We start from the raw sequence: 25,172 nt of genomic DNA, 5'->3' as shown, positions 1-25,172 counted from the left end.
TTAAAACATCAGATATATGGGCACTTGGAGGTTGAAAGGGGGCAACGTTGATATGTATTCTATACTGAACAAAAATATACAAATGAAACAATTTCAATGATTTTACTGAGTTACAGTTCATATAAGGAAATCAGTCAATTTAAATAAAGAAATTAGGCCCTAATCTATGGATTTCACAATTGGGCATAGGCCCAACCACTTGGGAGCCAGGCCAACCAGGCCCAGCCAATCATAATGAGTTATTCCCACACAAAAGGGCTTTATTACAGACATAAATATTCCTGTTTCATCAGCTGTCCGGGTGGCTGGTCTCAAACAATCCCGCTGGTGAAAAAAAACCAGATGTGGAGGTTCTGGGCTGGTTGGTTACATGTGGTATGCAGTTGTGAGGCCGGTTTGACGTACTGCAACATTTTCTAAAACATTGGAGGCAGCTTATGGTAGAGAAATGAACATTCAGTACTCTGGCAACAGCTCTGGTGGACATTCCTGCAGTCAGCATACCAATTGTATGCTCTGTCAAAACATTTGGCATTGTGTCAGTGACAATACTGCACATTTTAGAATGGACTTTTGTCCCCAGCACAAGGTGCACCTGTGTAATGATCATGCATTTTAATCAGCTTCTTGATATGCCACATCGGTCAGGTGGTTGGATTATCTTGGGAAAGGAGAAATAAGCTTTTTGTGCGTATGGAACATTTCTGGGATATTTTATTTCAGCTCATGAAATCAACACTTTACATGTTATTTTTTTTCTTCCAGTATACATTCAATCATACTTTCCCCAATGCCACATACACATGGAATAGAAATCCATAAAGTGATGTATAACGTGAGCGTTATCTACAGTTTAGTGTAATGTTAGGGAAGTAATTATAAAGCACCGAAGTGTTATCGCAATACACATTTCAGAGGAATTATATTGATAAACAAAACTCATGTTGGTACTAGCCTATAATCTCCACAAAAATGCTATGTTTTAGAGCAGCATTCTAACAGTTGAAGCCAAAATTCATATACACTTGGTCATACACACAATACCAATGGCTGTAATGTTAAATTTTTTATTTGTCTAGTATTAAGGCTTACAGCCAAGAACATCCACGCAACAAATGCTCACATTCATACCATGTTTTCACCATGGTAGATTCATTTCTATTCATGGTAGAAATTGCCAAAGTAGAAGATTCATTTAATTCATGAACAGTGCTATCTTGTGCCAGCTGAGCTCAAAGATTATATACCAGAACTTTGGCCTATTTAGACAGTTTATATCCAAACACGGGTAAAAGCTAATCTACAAGAGAAATATCAAACAATATGATTTGAATTTGAACTCAACTGGGTCGTCAATATTGTGACGTGAAATTGTAAATGATGCTGAAATATCAAAGCAAAGATTGGCCTTGAAATAGAAAGCCCTCAAGCCTCTTGCATAACCATTTGCCCACCTGCAAATGCTGCTTAGTCTGTTCCAGTTCACACCGGTGACAGTACTGCAGTCTTAAAGCAGGAATCGAGTCAGTTGAGGGGGCAAAGACGTGTGTATGTGACAGTCTGGGTGGAGCTAGGCATTGTCTGTGTGCCATTCGTTAGGCCAGGTTGAAACCTTGATTGTGATCTATGGCTTGGAGAAGCTTGTTTTGGAGCGTCTCTCGGCTGCTGTATTTGGGCAGGTCCAATAGGTTGAAGCAGGTGTGTGCAACGGGCAGGTAGTGTTCCCCGCCTCCCGTGGGTTGGATCACCAGCTTCAGGCTTTTCATGCCCAGGATGGGAATGCGGTCACTTCCTGTGAGAAACACTGAAAATACAATACACAATACTTCAGTGCCAAAAGCAGTAAATAGCCCCTGCTAGCATGGCATTGTGACATGACAGTCTGAATGCTTTCAAAGAGTGACTTACAGAGAAAGAGCTTCTTCTTTTCCAAAGAGAGATCGTGGAACACCTCCCAGAAGAACTTGATGGTTGGATATTCAGCCCAATAATCTCCTTTATACTCAGTGCTCTGGTGAAAGAAACAAATTCCATTACAGTACCACTCCAAGACCAATTCATATCGTTCAAGCTAATGAATGGGGACCTCTGTACCTTTTCAAGCTCTTTCCAATCGTAGTTGGTGTTGCCAATGACCATGGCCTGCAGTTCGTTGGGCTGGAACAGCTCCAGGACTTTGCCACCACACACTTTGTGGAAGCCTGCGAAAAAGGACTCGAAAAGCGAGGCCACTGATTTATTGAAGATGTAGTCCACATATGCAGAGACAAACTCAGGCCTGAGGGGAACACCATGAGAAATAATATTCAGAAATGCATCAGCAGACACTCATACAGAGGCTCTCTACATATGTTTAGACACAGACAAGACATAAGCACTATTTTGTTACATAACTATACATTTGTTCAAAAACTTTTAACCAAATCAATCCACTGAACATTCAGCCTGACTTTGTTGCTAAGTAGAGGTTCAATTAGAAGAACTTGGAATACTCTGTAAAAGTACCTGTTTGAGTTGTCAACACAGATATCCATGCCATTTGGAACCAGTTCTAAGACCTCTGTGGCACCAAAGTTTTCCACTGTAACCTGAAACAAGTTGGACAAATAACATTGACTTCTCCTAGTAAGCCTTGCACATGTCACCCCTTTGCCATCTCTAGACAAGAGATTCAGCTACCTAGAGTACATTGATGTAAAAATGTTGAAACTTACTGTGAAGTTCAAGCAGAATGTGTCTTCAACATCATCCTCCGTGTAGTCTAGTAACTGCTGCAGACTCCTGGTTTTCAGTGAAAAAAGGGAAAATTGCTCATACTACAGCCCACAGTGCATTCGGAAAGTATGCAGACCCCTTGACATTTTCCACATTGTTACGTTACAGCCTTATTCTAAAATTGGTTGTTTTTTCTACTCATTCAACACACAATACCCCATAATGATAAAGCAAAAACAGGTTTGTAGAAATTTTTGCAAATGTATACAAAATAAAAAAAGGAAATATCACAATTAAATAAGTATTCAGACCCTTTACTCATTACTTTGTTGAAGCACCTTTCGCAGCAATTAGAGCCTCAAGTCTTCTTGGGTATGACACTACAAGCTTGGCACAACTGTATTTGGGGAGTTTCTTCCATTCTTCTCTGCAGATCCTCTTAAGCTCTGTCAGGTTGGATGGGGAGTGTCTCTGCACAGCTATTTTCATGTCTCTCCAGAGATGTTCGGTCGGGTTCAAGTCCGGGCCACTCAAGGATATTCAGAGACTTGCCCCGAAGCCACTCCTGTGTTGTCTTGGCTGTGTGCTCAGGGATGTTGTCCTGTTGGAAGGTGAACCTTCGCACCCAGTTTGAGGTTCTTAGCGCTCTGTAGCAGGTTTTCATTAAGGATCTATCTTTCCCTCGATCCTGACTAGTCTCCCAGTCGCTGAAAAACATCCCCACAGCATGATGCTGCCACCACTATACTTCGCCGTAGGGATGGTGCCAGGTTTCCTCCAGACGTGACGCTTGGAATTCAGGCCAAAGAGTTCAATCGTAGTTTCATAAGACCAGAGAATCTTGTTTTTCATGGTCGAGTCCTTTAGGTGCCTTTTGGCAAACTTTAAGTGGGTTGTCATGTGGACTCCAATCAAGTTATAGAAACATCAAGGAAGATCAATGGAAACAGGATGCACCTGAGCTCAATTTTGAGTCTCATAGCAAATGGTCTGAATACTTATGAAGGGGAAAAAAAAGCTATTTAAAAGCCTATTTTTGCTTTGTCATTATGGGGTATTGTGTAGATTGATGAGGGGAAACATTTATTTAATACATTTTAGAATAAGGTTGTAATGTAACAAAATGTGGAAAAGGTCAAGGGGTCTGAATACTTTCCAAAAGCACTGTACACCGAGTATACAAAATATTAAGGACACCTGCTCTTTCCATGACATAGAATGACCATGTAATTCTAGGTGGAAGCTACGATCCCTTATTGAGTCATTTGTTAAATCCACTTCAAAATCAGTGTAGATGAGAAGGGGAGAAGACAGGGTAAAGAAGGATTTTTAAAGCTTGAGACAATCTAGACAGAGATTGTGTATGTGTGCCACTCAGAGGGTGAATAGGAAAGACAAAATATTTAAAGTGCCTTTAAACAGGGTATGGGAGTAGGTACCAGGAGCACCGATTTGTGTCAAGAACTGCAACACTGCTGGGTTTTTCCACAGTGTCCCGTTATATCAAGAATGGTCCACCACCAAAAGGACATCTGGCCAACCTAACAACTGTGGGAAGAAATGCTTTTGACATCTTGTATAGTCCATGCCCTAACGAATTGAGGCTATTCTGAGGGCAAAAGGAGGGGTGGTGCAATTCAATACTAATGTTTGGTATTCTCAGTGTATATTTGGAGTAAACTTTTTTGAAAAGATTAAATTTGCTGCATTTGAGATGTTATGTCAACGTTCTCATATCCTCTGATGCTCAAGAATCTTCCACAAGCATTTACATTTTATTGCTCATTGCATCATGAAAGCAGTATGCAGATCGTGCATCCACATTAGTGCTTAAGAGAAACCCGAGGTGCTTGACCCCTAAGCTGACCTCCCCACATCAGGCATCAGCTCCTTAAGATCATCCAACGTAGGGTTCCTCTTCAGCAGCTTCTTGTACAGGGCCACTGGGAAGTGGAGGTCCACGATGGTGAGGTTGTAGATGGCCAGCCCACAGATGACACCGATGAGGTGGAACAGGTCAATGTCCTCAAACGTCTGAGAGGAACACGGTCCATAGAGTGAGGATAGTGAGGAAATGCAACCAGGATGGTGTCCAAGCATACCAGTACTTCAGATTTAACAGAATACCACAAAATAACACTACTGGGAATACCTTGACAAAGTTTCAACGTAAAGCTAAGAGTTTTCTGAACTGATACAACAATGCGTAGACAACACATTTCACTGGAATGAAACAAAAGCGAAATGTATCAATAGAACAGTGTACCTTGTTTGCAAACCAGATCAGCCTGGACTCCTCGTAGTATCGGAACATGCCATATTTGGGGTCCAGAAGCTCTCTCATGATGAGAAGGAAGAACTCCTTCCGCACACCCCCTGCATCGACCGCCTCTTCTCCAACAAAGATCACCTGCATTGCAAGAACATAACCATCAACTCCAGCGTACATCCAGGACAGCGGTCTCAACAGTCTGATCTGACCAATTCAGGTTCAGGGTTGTGTTAGGCAACGGAAGAAAACGGGGGGGGGGGACGACGACTTCAGGATAAGATATGCTCATTTGTGTGTTGCTATAGCATGCCCTAATGAATACAACCCAGGTGTGATGGCAGAGGGTAAACAGGCTAACCTTCAGAGGTTTCTTGTAGTCAACGTTCTTGGACTTCCTGAGGACCTCCATTGTGTCCCCGACGATGTTCTCCCTCCTCACAATGAGGATGAGGCAGGGGTTAACAGACTCCACCACGGGAAGGAACATGGAGCTGAAGTTCTGCCGCTGCGCCTGGTCCACTGCCATCTAATGACATCAGAAATAATTCTAAATCGATTCAACCTCTATAGCGCTTTTCATTATACAGAACAATCTCAAGGTGCTTGAAAAGCTAAACAAGCAAGCATAAAGACAAATAAAAAAAACAAAGCTCAACCGTCATGGTGCAACTACATGATAAATCATGGAAATTGTCACACAATCAATTATTTTGTTCAATGTGTAAAAACGAATGAGTCATTCATCCTTACCTGCATTTGAATAACAGCATCAGTCTGAAGCAGGGTGGTCTTTGCCTGGGCATCAAACACGAAGGGGTACTTACAGAGGGTGACCGCACTGTCATGAGCCTAAGGGGACAGAAGCAATAACTTACGGTAGGATATTAATGACAGCATTTGTAAAAGAAGACGAGATTCCATGGGTTCTCAATAAAAATTGGGCATTCAGGGATTGGATTGAAGTTGCTTAACTCACCATAGAGTACATCTGCTGTTGAATCCATGTGATGTAGTCGTTTCGGATGTCTATCAGGTCATCCAACTCGTGAATGTAGAATCTGTCGTACTGTATGATATGTCCGGCTCTTTCATTCACCTAGGAGATCAATAAAAAAAACCAAAAAAAAAACAGTTAAACATGAGGCATTTGAATGAAAAGCTTACATTTAAAAAAATATATTAAATGTTTCTGTCTATAACTAGGAGTAATGTGAGAAAGACTGCTCTTCTACAGTATTGCTTGATTCACGCCATACAGCTCGGCCCCATAGTGTGAATCCGGCATATGTGATTTGTGTATGAACACTCACAGCGTGTAGGATCTCCAGGAGCTTGAGTGCCGTGTCCAGGAAGCAGGTGAAGACCCTCTGCTCTGAGTGGGGGACTCCCACCTTGTGCATCTTCAGCAGGTACACCACCACCACCTTATACAGCTCCACTAGCCTCTGGAAGACTGGGGCCTCGAATTGAGACCACCAGTTACCTGGATCAGTACAGAGCAAAGCAAAGAGACTTGAGACAATTTGGATGCAAAAATCAAAAACTAAACTAAGAGGTTTACCTAACCACATAGTAGAATCTATAAAAACACTGATTGAAATCAATATGTTGAATAATCACTCAAAATACCAAAACCTGCTAATACTTCAATTAAATACCCAGACTTAATCGCTCTATGAACAGTTTGCTGCTCCACCATGTTCACCGAACATACAGTTGAAGTCGGAAGTTTACATACACTTCGGTTGGAGTCATTAAAACCCGTTTTTCAACCACTCCACAAATTTCTTGTTAACAAACTATAGTTTTGGCATGTCGGTTAGGACATCTACTTTGTGCATGACACAAGTAATTTTTCCAACAATTGTTTACAGACAGATTATTTCACTTCTAATTCACTGTATCACAATTCCAGTAGGTCAGAAGTTTACATACACTAAGTTGACTGTGCCTTTAAACAGTGTGTAAAATACCAGAAAATGATGTCATGGCTTTAGAAGCTTCTGATGGGCTAATTGACATCATTTGAGTCAATTGGAGGTGTACCTGTGGATGTATTTCAAGGCCTACCTTCAAACTCAGTGCCCCTTCGCTTGACATCATTGGAAAATCAAAATAAATCAACCAAGACCTCAGAATAAAAATTGTAGACCTCTACAAGTATGGTTTATCCTTGGGAGCAATTTCCAAACGCCTGAAGGTACCACGTTCATCTGTACAAACAATAGTACGCAAGTATAAACATCATGGGACCACGCAGCCGTCATACCGCTCAGGAAGGAGGCGTGTTCTGTCTCCTAGAGATGAACGTACTTTGGTGCAAAAGTGCAAATCAATCCCAGAACAGCAGCAAAGGACCTTGTGAAGATGCTGGAAGAAACAGGTACAAAAGTATCTATATCCACAGTAAAACGAGTCCTATAGCGACATAACCTGAAAGGCCGCTCAGCAAGAAAGAAGCCACTGCTCCAAAACCACCATAAAAAATCCCAACAGTGAAGCACGAGGGTGGCAGCATCATGTTGTAGGGGTGCTTTGCTGCAGGAGGGACTGGTGCACTTCCCAAAATAGATGGCATCATGAGGCAGGAAAATTATGTGGATATATTGAAGCAACATCTCAAGACATCAGTCAGGAAGGTCAAGCTTGGCTGCAAATGGGTCTTTGCAAATGGACAATGACCCCAAGCATACTTCCAAAGTTGTGGCAAAATGGCTTAACCTCTTGGGGCTAGGTGGGACGCTAGCGTGCCACCCGTGGTGCACTCCATCAACAGCAGGTGCATTTCAAGAGCGGCAAATTTGAATCCAAATAAATGTCAAAATTCAAATTTTTCAAATATACAACTATTTTACACCATTTGAAAGACAAACATCTCCTTAATCTAACCACGTTTTACGATTTCAAAAAGGTTTTACGGCGAAAGCATAAATTTAGAGTATGTTAGGACAGTACATTTACAAGAGTTGTGTGTAATGTTTTGTCAAGTTAAAGACAGGGTCACCAAAACCATAAAACCAGCTAAAATGATGCACTAACCTTTTACAATCTCCATCAGATGACACTCCTAGGACATTATGTTAGACAATGCATGCATTTTTAGTTCTATCAAGTTCATATTTATATCCAAAAACAGCGTTTTACTATGGCATTGATGTTGAGGAAATCGTTTCCCTCCAATAACCGGCAGTCAAGTCAGCGTAACAAATTAAATAATTAAAATTAGAAAACATTGGTAAAATATTATATTGTCATTTAAAGAATTATAGATTTACATCTCTTGAACGCAATCAACTTGCCAGATTTAAAAATAACCTTACTGGGAAATCACACTTTGCAATAATCTGAGCACTGCGCCCAGAAAAATACGCGTTGCGATACAGACTAGACGTCATGTTGGGGAGATCTAAAATCGAAAATACTATGTAAATAATCCATTACCTTTGATTCTCTTCATCAGATGTCACTTCCAGGTATCACAGGTCCATAACGAATGTAGTTTTGTTCAAAAAAGCTCATCATTTATGTCCAAAAATCTCCGTCTCGTTAGCACATGATGTAAGCCAGCCGGACTTCTCGTCATGAACGAGGGGAAAAAATATATTTCCGTTCGTTCAAACATGTCAAACGTTGTATAGCATAAATCATTAGGGCCTTTTTTAACCAGAACATGAATAATATTCAAGGTGGACGAATGCATACTCTTTTATAACGTATTGGAACGAGGGTACCCAACATGAACTAGCGCGCCAGGTGTCTAATGGGACATCAACGTTCCATGGCTCTTGTTCGGTCAGATCTCCCTCCAGAAGACTCAAAACACTTTGTAAAGGCTGGTGACATCTAGTGGAAGCAATAGGAAGTGCCAAAATATTCCTAAACCCCTGTGTTTTTCAATGGGATAGGTTTAAAGTCAATACAACACATCAGGTATCCACTTCCTGTCAGAAAATGTCTCAGGGTTTTGCCTGCCAAATGAGTTCTGTTATACTCACAGACACCATTCAAACAGTTTTGGAAACTTTAGAGTGTTTTCTATCCATATATAATAAGTATATGCATATTCTAGTTACTGGGTAGGATTAGTAACCAGATTAAATCGGGTACATTTTTTTTATCCAGACGTGCAAATGCTGCCCCCTAGACCCAACAGGTTAAGGACAACAAAGGCAAGGTATTGGAGTGGCCACCATATCGTTCTCTCTACTATTATTCTGACATTTCACATTCTTAAATAAAGTGCTGATCCTAACTGACCTAAGAAAGATAATTTTTACAAGGATTAAATGTCAGGAATTGTGAAAAACTGAGTTTAAAATGTACAGTCGTGGCCAAAAGTTTTGAGAATGACACATTCATTTTCAAAGTCTGCTACCTCAGTTTGTATGATGGCAATTTGCATATACTCCAGAATGTTATGAAGAGCGATCAGATGAACTGCAATTAATTGCAAAGTCCCTCTTTGCCATGCAAATGAACTGAATCCCCAAAAAACATTTCCGCTGCATTTCAGCCGTGCCACAAAGGGACCAGCTGACATCAAGTCAGTGATTCTCTCGTTAACACAGGTGTGAGTGTTGATGAGGACAAGGTTGGAGATCACTGTCATGCTGATTGAGTTCGAATAACAGACTGGAAGCTTCAAAAGGAGGGTGGTGCTTGGAATCATTGTTCTTCCTCTGTCAAACATGATTACCTGCAAGGAAACACATGCCGTCATCATTGCTTTGCATAAAAAGGGCTTCACAGGCAAGGATATTGCTGCCAGTAAGATTGCACCTAAAGCAACCATTTATCGGATCATCAAGAACTTCAAGGAGAACAGTTCAATGGTTGTGAAAAAGGCTTCAGGGCGCCCAAGAAAGTCCAGCAAGCACCAGGACCATCTCCTAAAGTTGATTCAGCTGCGGGATCGGGGCACCACCAGTACAGAGCTTGCTCAGGAATGGCAGCAGGCATGTGTGAGTGCATCTGCACGCACAGTGAGGAAAATACTTTTGGAGGATGGCCTGGTGTCAAGAAGGCCAGCAAAGAAGCCACTTCTCTCCAGGAAAAACATCAGGGACAGACTGATATTCTGCAAAAGGTACAGGGATTGGACTGCTGAGGACTGGGGTTAAGTCATTTTCTCTGATGAATCCCCTTTCCGATTGTTTGGGGCATCCGGAAAAAAGCTTGTCCGGAAAAGACAAGGTGAGCGCTACCATCAGTCCTGTGTCATGCCAACAGTAAAGCATCCTGAGACCATTCATGTGTGGGGTTGCTTCTCAGCCAAGGGAGTGGGCTCACTCACAATTTTGCCTAAGAACACAGCCATGAATAAAGAATGGTACCAACACATCCTTCGAGAGCAACTTCTCCCAACCATCCAGGAACAGTTTGGTGACGAACAATGCCTTATCCAGCATGATGGAGCACTTTGACATAAGGCAAAAGTAATAACTAAGTGGCTCGGGGAACAAAACATCGATATTTTGGGTCCATGGCCAGGAAACTCCCCAGACCTTAATCCCATTGAGAACTTGTGGTCAATCCTCAGGAGGCAGGTGGACAAACAAAAACCCACAAATTCTGACAAACTCCAAGCATTGATTATGCAAGAATGGGCTGCCATCAGTCAGGATGTGGCCCAGAAGTTAATTGACAGCATGCCAGGGCGGATTGCAGATGTCTTGAAAAAGAAGGGTCAACACTGCAAATATTGACTCTTTGCGTCAACTTCATGTAATTGTCAATAAAAGCCTTTGACACTTATGAAATGTTTGTAATTACACTTCAGTATTCCATAGTAACATCTGACAAATATCTAAAAACACTGAACCAGCAAACTTTGTGGAAATTAATTATTGTGTCATTCTCAAACATTTTGGCCACGACTGTATTTGGCTAAGGTGTATGTAAACTTCCGACTTCAACTGTAGCTACTTACCAAGCACCTTCAGTGGAGCCTCTTTCAGACTGATGATTGCCTTGGCAAAGGGGATGGCCAGAGTCACGTATGTGTTTGGGTCGCTGAAGAGAGGACACTCTGGCAGGGTGAGGTAGAGTCTCAGAGCCTCGATGTCTGGAGGGGAGCTGCTTAGTCTAGGAATCAGGTTCTTTTCCAGACTGGCTGCAATCTGACACATGAGAACACAGGGTAATGTTTAATGCTATAATAATTCATAAAGAAGGGTAGCAAACATACATCCATTGTAGTTAAGTGGATAACTGTCATTTTAGCCAGCCAGACTTATAATATACCGACTCCCTTTATTTGCACCACTAACTGGAATACCCTACATGCTAAAGCGTCAACAAATGACATAACATGAGGACGAATATTTTTGGTGAACCATACTTCAAAAATCAAATTACTCTCAGCCATGTACAAGTCACCTGCTGTGCAATTTCTGGATAGTCATGTTGAACGACTCTGTGAAACAAGAGGCGAGCCATGTTCATGTCCACCCCTGAGCATTTACTGCTTGTGTTGTAGTGATCTGGATGGCTACACAAAACAGAGATTCTCTTCAGTAAAACATTTATCAATAGACGTTAGCAAAAGCTTTAATTCTTACAGTAAATGTTGACACTTCAGAAAATCTTCATTGAACATGCAGACTGATTGTCCGTTTCAGTTGAAGGCAGTCAGTTGTAACAACTGACTAGGTATCCTCCTTTCCCAAAGTTTTTTTCTTCAATCATTTTTTAAAATTATTTCAATACTTTCAGTAACATTTTCAAAGTGAAGTGTAATTGATATTACCTCCCAGCCAGAAAGCTTCCATTGAGGCAACTTGCAGAGGAAAACACAAGGTCAATCTCACTACAAGAAAAGTAAAAGAAAAATGGTGTTCAACACAGGCTCATGCAGATACACAATCTAGCTGTGACAAAAAAGAAAGAAAAAAAAAAAGCACTGTTCGTCCATACTATAGCTAATTCTATTTTATGAGCGTATTTTGAGAAGTGAGGATTTTACTTGGAAATCTCTTGTGGGAGTCTTCCGTGTGTATAATGGTTCAGCCATCTCTGAGTGAGATCAGCAGATAAGGTGCATATGTGTCTTCTGGGATCTGGTATTCTGATGTCATCAGGCACCAGAGGGTTCTAGGAGAATAAATTGTATTAAAATTCTTAAATTACAAAAGTAAACCATTTCACTATCATGAACATGTAAACGGTAAGCATTGACATGTTTTCAGCACGTGAAGTAAGTCTTTGACATGTTTACAAACTGTATCACCAAAATCCCCAAACAGGATTGGCAACACTTCATGTATTAATTTCTCTCATGGAAAAATAAATATAAATTCAACATTTGTTAGCGCAGAACCTTAGTTATGAGGACTCTGATAAATTAGGGCTGGTGGGGTATGAAAATGACCTGGGGAGTGTAATAGTGGGCAAAGCTCTGGTCCCCTCCAGCATAGATCCTCTTAACACAGCAGCCCTGCTCCATGTCTGGAATATAAAGTTATGATCAGTCTTCTGAATCAAAGATTCAAATCAGATGCAGAAACTTAAGTGTTTACCTGTGGAACCCGTCTGAGGGGGCCTGTACTAACCTGTGTTTGTGGGCGTTGGGCCGTTGTAGGCCACCCAGGGGCCTTTGACTGGGGCAGGGCTGTTCCTGTTGGATGTGGAGCGTGTACCGAGCTGCCCGTTCCCTCCCAGCCCAAATGAATCCATCTTTCCAGAGGAGGGGATGAAGGCCAGAGTGTGCTGTCTTGAAAGGATATACAAAATATCACAAATGCTTCTCAAGACACCATGTTTTCTATGATGTTAGTGTTTTAGGAACTTTGAAATGTCAGCCCAAATACTTGTCTCCCCCAGATACCATAGGTTTCAGATACATGCATTTCCCTCAAGCTACACATGATTTTCAAAATCATTCTGGAGACTATAGACTTGGTGAATCTGCTTTGTGTATTCTAAAACAGACCAGTGCCACATTTGAAAGCAGAGATTGCGCAGCAGACAGTGTGCTGTACCTTCCACAGGATATCTGTGTGACTACATTTCCCATGAGCTCAAACACCTTCCTGGGGTTGATCTCATGGTTTGTAGTGTTATGTCCAAGCTGGCCATACCCTCCTGCTCCAAATGTAAACACACCTCCTTCCTATGAAAGAAACAAAACAAAATCTTAAGAGGTGAAAGGGGTTTCAGAATGTATACTAAACAAAAATATAGATGCAACATGTAATGCGTTTGTCCCATGTTTCATGAGCGGAAATAAAAAGATACCAGAAATGTTCCACACACACAAAGCAGGTGTGGCATATCAAGAAGCTGATTAAAACAGCATGATCATTACACAGGTGCACCTTGTGCTGGGGACAATCAAAGCCCACTGAAAAGTGTAGTTGTCACACAACACCACAGATGTCTCAAGTTGAAGGAGTGGACAATTGGCATGCTGACTGCAGGAATGTCCACCAGAGCTGTTGCCAGAGAATGAAATGTTAAATTTCTCTACCATAAGCCACAGTATTTGGCAGTATGTCCAACCGGCCTCACAATAGCAGACCATATGTATGGCGTCTTGTGGGCGAGCGGTTTGCTGATGTCAACATTGTGAACCGAGTGTCCAGTGGTGGCGGTGGGGTTATGGTATGGGCAGGCATAACCTACGGACAACGAACACAATTACATTTTATTTATGGCATTTGAATGCATAGATATACTGAGGCCCATTATCGTGCCATCCATCTGCCACCATCACCTCAGGTTTCAGCATAATGATGCACGGCCCATGTCGCAAGAATCTGTACAAGTCCTGGAAGCTGAAAATGACCCAGTTCTTCCATGGCCTGCATACTCAGACGTTATCCATTGAGCATGTTTGGGATGCTCTGGATCGACGTGTACGACAGAGTGTTCCAGTTCTCGCCAATATCCAGCAACTTCGCACAGCCATTAAAGAGTGGGACAACATTCCACAATCAACAGCCTAATCACATCTATGCGAAGGAGAAGGGTCGCGCTGCCTGAGGCAAATAGTGGTCACACCAGATACTGACTGTTTTTCTGATCCACGCCCCTACATTTTCTTTAAGGTACACTACATGACCAAAAGTATGTGGACACCTGCACGTCAAACATCTCATTCCAAAACCATGGGGATTCATATGGTGTTGATCACCCCTTTGCTGCTATAACAGCCTCCACTCTTCTGAGAAGGCTTTCCACTAGATGTTGGAACATTGCAGCGGGGACTTGCTTCCATTCAGCCACTAGCATTAGTGAGGTTGGGCACTGATGTTGGGCGATTAGGCCTGGTTCGGAGTCAGCGTTCCAATTCATCCCAAAGGTGTTTGATGGGATAGAGGTCAGGGCTCTGTGCAGGCCTGTCAAGTTCTTCCACACCGATCGAGAAAAAACATTACTGTATGGACCTCACTTTGTGCATGGGGGCATTGTCATGTTGAAACAGGAAAGGGCCTTCCCCAAACTTGCCACAAAGTTGGAAGCATAGAATCGTCTAGAATGTCATTGTATGCTGTAGCGATAAGATTTCCCTTCACTGGAACTAAGGGGCCTAGCCCCAACCATTATTCTTACAGTTGGCACTATGCAGTCGAGGCAGGTAGTGTTCTCCTAGCATCCGCCAAATCCAGAGTCGTCCGTCGGACTGCCAGATAGTGAAGCGTGATTCATCACTCCAGAGAACGCGTTTCCACTGCTCCAGTGTGCAATGGCGGCGAGCTTTACACAAATCCAACGGGCGCTTGGCATTGCGCATGGTGATTTTAGGCTTATGTGCGGCTGCTCGGCCATGGAAACTCATTTCATGAAGCTCCTGACGAACTGTTATTGTGCTGACGTTGCTTCCCTAGGCAGTTTTGAAAATCAGTAGTGAGTGTTGCAACCGAGGAAAACGATTTTTAAGCGCTACGCACTTCAGCTGTCCTGTTCTGTGAGCTTGTGTGGGCTACCACTTCACGGCTGAGCCGTTGTTGCTCCTAGACGTTTCCACTTCACAATGACAGCACATACAGTTGACCGGGGAAGCTCTAGCAGGGCAGAAATTTGACAAACTGAGTTGTTGGCATCCTATGATAGTGCCATGTTGAAACTCAGAGCTCTTCAGTAAGGCCATTCTACTGCCAATGTTTGTCTATGGAAATTGCATGAATGTGTGCTCAATTTTAAACACCTGTCAGCAACGGATGTGGCTGAAATAGCTGAATTCACTAATTTGAAGGGGTATCCACATCCTTTTGTATAGATCGTGTATCTGTGACCAGCAGATGTATATCTGTAATCCCAGTCATGTGAAATCCATAGATTAGGGCCTAATGAATTTATTTCAATTGACTGATCTAATATGAACTAACTCAGTAAAATCTTTGAAATTGCTGCATGTTGCATTTATATTTTTGTTCACTATAAATGAAATAAATGTACAGTGCCTTCAGAAAGTATTGAAAGAAAGATACCCCTCTACTTATTCCATATTTTGTTGTGTTACAGCCTGAATTCAAAAAGGGATAAAATATATATTTTTTCCCCCTCACCCATTGACACACAAAACCCCATAATGACAAAGTGAAAATATGTTTAGATATTTTTGGCAAGTTATTGAAAAATAAAGACAGAAATATCTCATTTACATAAGTATTCACACTCGGGTCAACACTGTAAAAGCACCGTTGTCGGCGATTACAGGTTTGAGTCATCTTGTGTATGTCTATCAGCTTTGCACATCTGGATTTGGGGATTTTCTCCCATTCTTCTTTGCAGATTTTCTCAAGCTCTGTTAAGTTAGATGGGGAGCGACAGTGAACAGCCATCTTCAAGTCTTTGAACAGATTTAATGGGATTCAAGTCTGAGCTTTGGCTGGGCCACTCAGGGACATTCTTGTTCTAAAGCCATTTCAGCGTTGCTTTGGCTGTATGCTTGGGGTCATTGTCCTGTTGGAACATAATCTTTGCCCCAGTCTAAGGTCATTTGCACTCTGAAGCAGGTTCTCATCAAGGATTTTCCTATATTTGGCTCCATTCATTGTTCCCCTCTATCCTTACCAGTCTCCCAGTCCCTGCCACTGAAAAGCATCCTCATAGAATAATGCTGCCACCACCATGCTTCACGGTAGGGATGGTGTTAGACGGATGATGAGCTGTGCCTGGTTTTCTCCAGACATAGTGCTTTGCATTCAGACTAAAAAGATACATTTGTCTAATCAGACCAGAATATTTAGCCTTATGCTCTCAGTCTTTCATGTGCCTTTTTGCAAACACCAGGCGTGCTGTCATGTGCCTTTTTCTAAGGAGTGGCTTCCGTCTAGCTACTTTCCCATAAAGCCCAGATTGGTGAAGTGCTGTAAAGACTTGTCTTTCTGGCAGGTTCTCCCATCCCAGCCAAGGAACTCCATAATTCTGTCAGAGCTGTCATTGGGTTCTTGGTCACCTCCAGGGAGAGTCTGGGTATTTCCATATTCTTTCCATTTCCTAATTAACACTCAAGAAATTGTTTGAACATTTGAAATAACACAGCCTTGATGACAGCTTTGCACACTCTTGGCATTCTCTCAACCAACTTCATCTGGAATGCTTCTCCAACAGTCTTGAAGGAGTTCCCACATATGCCGAGCACTTGTTGGCTGCTTTTCCTTCACTCGGCGGTCCAACTCATCGCAACCCATCTCAATTGGGTTGAGGTCAGATGATTGTGGAGGCCAGGTCATCTAATGCAGCACTCCATCACTCTCCGTCTTGGTCAAATAGCCCTTACACAGCCTGGAGGTGTGTTGGGTCATTGTCCTGTTGAAAAACAAAACAGATGGGATGGCGTATCGCTGTGGTAGCCATGTTGGTTAAGTGGGCCTTGGATTCTAAATCACAAAGTGTCACCAGCAAAGCACCCCCACACCATCACACCTCCTCCTCCATGCTTCATGTTGGGAACCACATGCAGAGATCACCAGTTCACCTACTCTGCGTCTCACAAAGACATGGCGGTTGGAACCAAAATTCTTTAATTTGGACTCAGACCAAAAGGACAGATTTCCACCGGTCTAATGTCCATTGCTCGTGTTTCTTGGCCCAAACAAGTCTCTTCTTATTGGTGTCCTTTAGTAGTGGTTTCTCTGCAGCAATTCGACCATGAAGGCCTGATTCACGCAGTCTCCTCTGAACAGTTGATGTTGAGATGTGTCTGCTACTTGAACTCCGAAGCATTTATTTGGGCTGCAATTTCTGAGGCTGGTAACTAATGAACTTATCCTCTGCAGCAGAGTTAACTCTGGGTCTTCCTTTCCTGTGGCAGCCCTCATGAGAGCCAGTTTCATCACAGCACTTGATGATTTTTGCAACTGCACTTGAAGAAACATTTGAAGTTTTGAAATGTTCTGTATTGACGTCTCAAAGTAATGATGGAATGTCATTTCTCTTTGCTTATTTGAGCTGTTTTTGCCATATTATGGACTTGGTCTTTTGCCAAATAGGGCTATCTTCTGTTTACCACCCCTACCTTGTCACAACACAACTGATTGGCTCAAAAGCATTAAGGAAAGACATTTCACAAATTAACTTTTAAGAAGGCACACCTGTTAATTGAAATGCATTACAGGGGACTACCCTCATGAAGCTGGTTGAGAATGCCAAGAGTGTGCAAAGCTGTCATCAAGGCACAGGGTGGCTACTTTGAAGAATCTCCATGTGTTGTTTCATAGTTTTGATGTCTTCACTATTATTCTACAATGTAGAAAATAGTACAAATAAATAAAAACCCTGGAATGAGTAGGTGTGTCCAAAATTTTGACTGGTACTGTTTGCAAATGAGATATTTCTGTATCTCATTTTCAATAAATATGCAAAACTTTATAAAACATGTTTTCACTTTGTCATTATGGTGTTGTGTCTAGATGGGCGAGAAAAAAAAAAAAGATCATCCATTTTGAATTCAGGCTGTAACAGAATGTGGAATAAGTCAAGGGGTATGAATACTTTCTGAAGACACTAAGTATAGTTATACTTAAAGTATACTACTACATACAGCTATTACCTCACAGTGTAAGAGGAAGTTACCTTTGTAAGTGTGGCAGTGTGGTCCTCCCCACAGCAGATGTAGATAACCCTCTGTGACCTGAGGGACTTGAGCAGGGCTGGATAATACCGATCTGAAATATTGTTTCATGTTATATCTTCTGGCTTCTTTTCAAAACAGATTAACAGTGACTCACAGGAAAGTTGCTTAGTCAGTCTTACCATTGTTGTCATTGAGGCCGAGTTGCCCAAACTTGTTGCGCCCCCAGCCAAAGACGGCCCCTGAGAATGTGAGGGCAAAGCTATGAGCACCCCCTGCTGAGATCTGTATGAAGGGAATCCCATGTAAAGACTGGATGACTTGGGGAGTAGAGATGCCTTGTCCAGCTACTCCCAGCCCTAGTTGTCCGTATCGGTTTTGTCCCCATGAATAGACTTGGCCTCCTAAACAAGGGAACACATTTGAAGTATTTAATATAAGATGGGAAACCTAATTAAGCAAATCATTCAGCAAATTCCCTGTTTCAGTAAAATCAAACCAGACAAAGTGAATGCATAATCTGGAGTAGTCTATTATCCCCGGGGGGGAATTCAAGTTAGTTGTGTTTCAAGTCCTTGGGTGCATTTGGATTGTTTCTGAGATGTATATTTTTTTTCCCCTTTCCTAGTGACTTTACCTTGACCTCGTTTGAAAACGTCAGAGTTCAAGGTAAAGATGGGAGGGACAGTCACTAAAGCCGGGTGTATACGACTTTCAAAAATAAGTAAATAAATAACTGAGCCTCTCCCATTAAAACAACCATTTTTCCTGTCGTGTCGCTCACACTAAACGATATGGCACAGACAGAGGTCACAACACTACAAGATTCTTTACTAGGTCGTGAGGATTCTCCGTACCACGCTGTCTCGCCAAAAGAATGATGTGATTACATTTTATGTAGCTATAACCAGATGTAGCTCAAAGCAGCCTTAAACTCTTTCCAGTTAGACATTCACACTTGTCATACAGAGTTGAAATACTGTATCTAGCCAACATTTTGAATTGAATAACATTGCTTGTGAACGTCAGAGCTGTAATGATTTCACACTTTGGCGAGAACAAAAACACATGCTAGTAGTAAGCCTAGTCGACGCGCTCTCAAATCTACACATTCTGGATGAAGAACTTATCGTCGCACTGGCTTCTTTTCTGGCGAGCTTCGATTGGCTATTGCTGATCGTCCAAACTTGTCGTTGCACATCTCACACTGCAAGAGCATTGCAGATTTTGTGCCGATAAAATGAAACATTTGAAAATATTGGGACGCCTGGGACTGCTCAAAGATGAGATCGGTAGCCCACAGATTGAGTCTCTGACCCGCTCGCATTAAACGAGCGTCGGTGACGGCCGCACGCCACGAGTAGGCAACAACATTGGGGGGGGATCTCAAAAACCTGTCTGGGACTGCTAAATTGGGACAAAAATTGTGTAGTGTACACCCGGTTTAAGGAAAAGCAAGAAGAGGATAGCGTTTGATTTAATCTGTCCATCCTCATTCATGCCTCGCTCGCTCTGATCAAATTTTATTAGTCACATGCGCCGAATACAACAGGTGTAGACCTTACAGTGAAATGCTTACTTACGAGCCCCTAACCGACAGTACAGTTTAAAAAAATACGGAAAAGCGATAAAAGTAACAAGTAATTAAAGAGCAGCAGTTAAAAAAATAACAATATATGCAGGGGGGTGCCGGTACAGAGTCAATGTGCGGGGGCACCGGTTAGTTGAGGTAGCATGTACAGTTGAAGTCGGAAGTTTACATACACCTTAGCCAAATACATTTAAACTCAGTTTCACAATTCCTGACATTTAATCCTAGTAAACATTCCCACTTTATTTTAAGAATGTGAAATGTCAGAATAATAGTAGAGAGAATGATATATTTCAGCTTTTATTTCTTTCATCACATTCCCAGTGGGTCAGAAGTTTACATGCTGCCAAATATTGAGTGTATTGCCTTTAAATTGTTTAATTTGGTTCAAATGTTTAGGGTAGCCTTCCACAAGTTTCCCACAATAAATTGGGTGAATTTTGGTCCATTCCTCCTGACAGAGCTGGTGTAACGGAGTCAGGTTTGTAGGCTTCCTTGCTTGCACACGCTTTTTCAGTTCTGCCAACACATTTTCTTTGGGATTGAGGTCAGGGCTTGATGATGCCCACTCCAATACCTTGCCTTTGTTGTCCTTAAGCCATTTTGCCACAACTTTGGAAGTATGCTTGGGGTCATTGTCCATTTGGAAGACCCATTTGCGACCAAGCTTGAACTTCCTGACTGATGTCTTGAGATGTTGCTTCAAGATATCCACATAATTTTCCTCCCTCATGATGCCATCTATTTTGTGAAGTGCACCAGTCCCTCCTGCAGCAAAGCACCCCCACAACATGATGCTGCCACCCCCATGCTTCACGGTTGGGATGGTGTTCTTCGGCTTGCAAGCATCCCCCTTTTACCTCCAAACATAACGATGGTCATTATGGCCAAACAGTTCCATTTTTGTTTCATCAGACCAGAGGACATTTCTCCACAAAGTACGATCTTTGTCCCCATGTGCAGTTGCAAACCGTAGTCTGGCTTTTTTTAATGGCGGTTTTGGAGCAGTGGCTTCTTCCTTGCTGAGCGGCCTTTCAGGTTAAGTCGATACAGGACTCGTTTTACTGTGGATATAGATACTTTTGTACCTTTACTTGCTTTTGTTCCTTTGCTGATGTTCTGGGATTGATTTGCACATTTCACACCAAAGTACGTTTATCTCTAGGAGACAGAACACGTCTTCGTCCTGAGCATTCTGACGGCTGCGCGGTCCCATGGGGTTTTACTTGCGTACTATTGTTTGTACAGATGGTACCTTCAGGCGTTTGGAAATTGCTCCCAAGGATGAACCAGACTTGGAGGTCTACAATTTTTTTCCCCTGAGGTCTTGGCTGATTTCTTTTGATTTTCCAATGATGTCAAGCAAAGAGGCACCGAGTTTGAAGGTAGGCCTTGAAATACATCCACAGGTACACCTCCGATTGACTCAAATGATGTCAATTAGCCTATCAGAAGCTTCTAAAGCCATGACATCATTTTCTAGAATTTTCCAAGCTGTTTAAAGGCACAGTCAACTTAGTGCATGTAAACTTCTGACCCACTGGAATTGTGATACAGTGAATTAGAAGTGAAATAATCTGTCTGTAAACAATTGTTGGAAAAAATTACTTGTGTCATGCACAAAGTAGATGTCCTAACCGACTTGCCAAAACTATAGTTTGTTAACAAGAAATTTGTGGAGTGGTTGAAAAACTAGTTTTAATGACCCCAACCTAAGTGTATGTAAACTTCCGACTTCAACTGTAAGTGCTACGGGTCGGTAGTCATTTAGGCAGGTTACCTTAGTGTTCTTGGGCACAGGCACTAGGGTGGTCTGTTTAAAACATGTTGGTATTACAGACTCGGACAGGGAGAGGTTGAAAGTGCCTTATGAATGTTGACCTGTCTAAAGGTCTTACTCATATCGGCTGCGGAGAGCGTGACCACACAGTCTTCCGGTACAGCTGGTGCTCTCATGCACGTTTCAGTGTCATTTGCCTCGAAGTGAGCATAGAAGCAGTTTAGCTCGTCCGGTAGGCTCGTATCACTCGGCAGCTCTTGGCTGTGCTTCCCTTTGTAGACTAATGGTTTACAGGCCCTACCACATCCGACGAGCGTCAGAGCCGGTGTAGTACGACTCGATCTTAGTCCTGTATTGACGCTTTGCCTGTGATGGTTCGTCGGAGGGCATAGCGGGATTTCTTATAAGCTTCCCCGTTAGAGTCCCACTCCTTGAAAGTGGCAGCTTTCTGCCACTTTCTGATGTCACTAAACTGAAATATAAAGCATGAATGAAGCAACATTTTATTTATCTATCCACATGTATTGAACAAACTCACCATAATGATGAGAATTTAGTGGCATTGAATCGTGTTAAGTAAATGTTTCAGAGAATTTCCCACAATCATCTTTAGGCTGAGTTTTGCTGAAAATCGTCAAAGGATAGTCCTGTGCATCCTTGGCAAAGGGAAGTAGGTAAGGACTGATAGAGCATCCTTTCATTTTTCCTTGCTACCCGTCAAACTTCCAAGTTACCAAAGGCATTAGGAACTTTCCTTCGAATGTCCCCTTACCTCTAGACAGAGCATGGGAGTGCCGATATCCACAGGCTACCTGAGCAATTTCAACATCTGATAAACTCTTGATGTTTCTGAGGGGGGGAAAAAAGTCCATTAAAGTAAAGTAATCGTTATGCTGTTGTAGAATATATCCACACTACATGTTAGGCACGTCACAAAAAAAATAATAATTAAATACCACAATGCAGAGTATCGGTACAAATGGGGTCATGTTTATACACGTTGAGTTGTGCGCATATCATTTATGAACAGGATTATGTTTTAACTTCCTGAGGACTTTAAAGTATTATTTTATTCACCTGGGCACACGTACACATTCTTCGAAGTTTGTAAGGCCCAGCTGTCCATCTGTGGCCAAGCCCCATGCAAATACTTGTCCTTTGTCATTCAGTGCGAGTGTATGGGCCTCCCCACATGACACTGCCACAATGTTCTGTGCATCTAGTGCCACAACCTGCTCTAAGGGGAACACAAAGCATGATATGGTTTAACACATCGATTTACCACACCACAGTTAATCTAAAGATAGTTTTCAACCAAATACGGCGTTAGACAAGGGCTAACCCATTATGGGTTAATTAGAGTAAGGGGAGCATGCAACACTTACCTGGTTTCTTTCGAGACTTCTCGTGCCCCAGCTGCCCAATGTCATTGCAGCCACAGGTGTACACAGTCCCGTCTCCCAGTAGAAATGTGGTGTGCCGTCGGCCACATCCAATATCGCACACCTGCTTCCCATGAAAGAAATCACATTTCCGGGGCTCCACCACAATCTCCTCATCGATCCCGCCCAAACCTAGCTGACCGAAGGAAGCATTTCCCCAACACAGCATTGCCAACGCCCCCCTCTAGCCCCACTCCTGGTGTGGACCAGGTCAACAGGATTACAGTCCCTGTGAAAGGATGAGAGAAATAGCTAAGAGTCAAATAAATTACATGATGAGGTCTGTTACTGACCACAAAATTGTCAACATCCAAAAATACATACGTTGTGGCAAAGAAGTCCTGATATCAAGTTGTGTACAGTTGGGCCATCTGTGACTGGGGAATCTGTGATGGAAAGCACCAGAACAGACTGAAATAGTCTTGTAAATACTGTCACATTACATAACAGATTGAATGACAACAGAACAGCATTCCAGAGTAGGATGTTTGTGTGACATCATCCTGTGCAGTGCACTAAATTAACCCTTGCATCATGACAGTGAGGATACCTCCATTTCTTTTTATCTGGGGTTGATTAATACCCTACTGATCCTATAATTCACTCACTTCTGCAACGGCCCGCATTTAGGCTACTTCCGCAGAAGAATGAATGCCCCAACCCTTTGCTGATAAGGAACATTTAAAGCACTATTTTATGATCTGATGAGGTCTTTTTATGCACGAAGATGTCTCATGAATGTGTGATGTTTATCTAGTGTTGTATATGATTTATATGAATATACAAGGCCTCACACTGCTGGAGGTGTGCGGTTATTCTCGAACAACGTACTTAGTATCCCCTAGAAAGGCCTGGAACATCTTCACTGCAGTTAGAGTCTTATATCACGTGTGATAGACGCCAGTTAAAATGTCACTGAAGTGTCAGTTGTGTCTGTTGTTTTCACAAGTATAAGTCCAGGTTTATCTACTTGCTAAATGATTTAATGGCATTGCAAGTGTGATAGCCTGGAATCTTCTCTGACAGAGTAGCTAGCTAGCCACTATAATTAGAATGCCTCTGTCAGGTGTGCGTGTTGAGTGTCTCATCATGGGTACTTAAACATAATCCAAAAATGGGTGAGGTAAGTGGTTTTCCCCATGGAGTTCCCCATTAGATCAAGGGGATGAATGAATTACACACACACACACACATATATATACTAACAGGGCCCTACACCCTCACACATAACATGCACATACATTTATACAGACTACACACCCACTCACATACAAACTGCTGCTACTCTGTTTATACTATATCCTGTTTCCGTAGTCACCTTACCCCTATACATATCTACCGCCATCACTCCAGTATCCCTGCACATTTTAAATATTGTATTGGAACTGACTCTGTATATAGTATGCTTACTTACTTATTGAGTTCTTCATATTTGTCGTTTTTTTCTAGCATTACATTGTTATTGAGTTGAGTTTGCAAGAAAGGCATTTCACTGTAACGTTACTTGTGCATGTGACATTAAACCATCTGTTTCTACAACAACATGGAATTACACAAATATTCTAGGGCAAGTGTCAGGGGAACAAAACAATTTGAAACAGTATTATTAAACAAGCCATTCCACAAAGTACAGAGGGAACTTACCATCTAAAAGGGAACATTATGATGCCTCCAATTATACTGGTTGTACTATTAATTCACGACACAAGTCAGCTAGTTAGCTAGTTAAACATTTTTAGCTAGTTAACGTTAGCTAGCCATCTAGCTACAGCTATCCACCGTTCAGTTGTCAGCGTGCAGCAAGGCAGTGCCTTCATTCTAACTGGCTGTTAACCAAGACAGACCTTCACAGGTAAGTTATATGGCTAACTAGCAGTTAACCCACACTAGCTGCCTAAATAGCTAAATGTGGACAAACCCCGCCTATGTGCCGCAAATGGATTCAGCTTACCTGTTGCTAGCCAATGCAATGGTGGCAAACGATGGCACGGACGAGAGGTCTGAAATGTTTTTCTTGTATTAGCTAAATTTCGATGACCAGACTTGCTCGGAAGGTGTAAATTGTAGATAGTCATTGAGATCAGGCAACTGCTGACGCCACATACCAAAATCGTTTGCGATGCACTGTCATATTAATGACTGTAGCTTTATATGCCGTGTCATACACACAGAAGAAAAGCACTCGAACATACTGTAATGTTCTAGAGTTTTTAGAAACTGGATGTGACGACAAAGCCATCCTCTTCTTCTTCTCTGGTATAATGATGTGCATTGCGCCACCTAATGTGCGGGTGGATGATAAAGATCCGAAAAAGAACAAATTAATGCAGGGTAAAAAATATTCATACAAACTA

At 42.1% G+C, this 25,172-nt stretch overlaps 1 protein-coding gene across 5 annotated transcripts; it reads right to left on the bottom strand.

The window, feature by feature from the left end:
* Window positions 1-696: 696 nt before the first annotated feature.
* On the bottom strand, window positions 697-25,057 carry herc4 (HECT and RLD domain containing E3 ubiquitin protein ligase 4). 5 transcript variants are annotated; one of them, XM_014154277.3, is made up of 25 exons: window positions 24,770-25,057; window positions 23,143-23,204; window positions 22,762-23,047; window positions 22,454-22,613; window positions 22,149-22,225; window positions 18,188-18,409; window positions 18,008-18,099; window positions 12,967-13,097; window positions 12,538-12,698; window positions 12,357-12,433; window positions 11,952-12,079; window positions 11,736-11,795; window positions 11,366-11,477; window positions 10,917-11,106; window positions 6,298-6,470; window positions 5,964-6,083; window positions 5,738-5,836; window positions 5,346-5,513; window positions 4,982-5,125; window positions 4,583-4,749; window positions 2,715-2,781; window positions 2,506-2,588; window positions 2,095-2,278; window positions 1,909-2,011; window positions 697-1,804 (listed from the first exon to the last, which is right to left on the bottom strand). In XM_014154277.3, exons 3-25 carry the CDS (start codon window positions 22,985-22,987, stop codon window positions 1,596-1,598), a joined length of 3,153 nt encoding a protein of 1,050 aa, XP_014009752.1. In that variant the 5' UTR covers window positions 22,988-23,047; window positions 23,143-23,204; window positions 24,770-25,057; the 3' UTR covers window positions 697-1,595. The 5 variants fall into 5 exon arrangements, with proteins under 5 accessions (XP_014009752.1, XP_014009754.1, XP_014009753.1 ...); XM_014154279.2 differs by having other exon boundaries at window positions 23,143-23,229; window positions 24,770-25,045; XM_014154278.3 differs by lacking the exon at window positions 24,770-25,057 and adding an exon at window positions 24,463-24,711.
* Between the last annotated feature and the right edge of the window lie 115 nt (window positions 25,058-25,172).

The sequence above is a fragment of the Salmo salar genome, chromosome 18, assembly GCF_965601325.2.
Source record: "Salmo salar chromosome 18, fSalSal1, whole genome shotgun sequence".
In the NCBI taxonomy this organism is placed as follows: Eukaryota; Metazoa; Chordata; class Actinopteri; order Salmoniformes; family Salmonidae; genus Salmo; species Salmo salar.
This window is presented reverse-complemented; position numbering and strand designations above follow the sequence as displayed.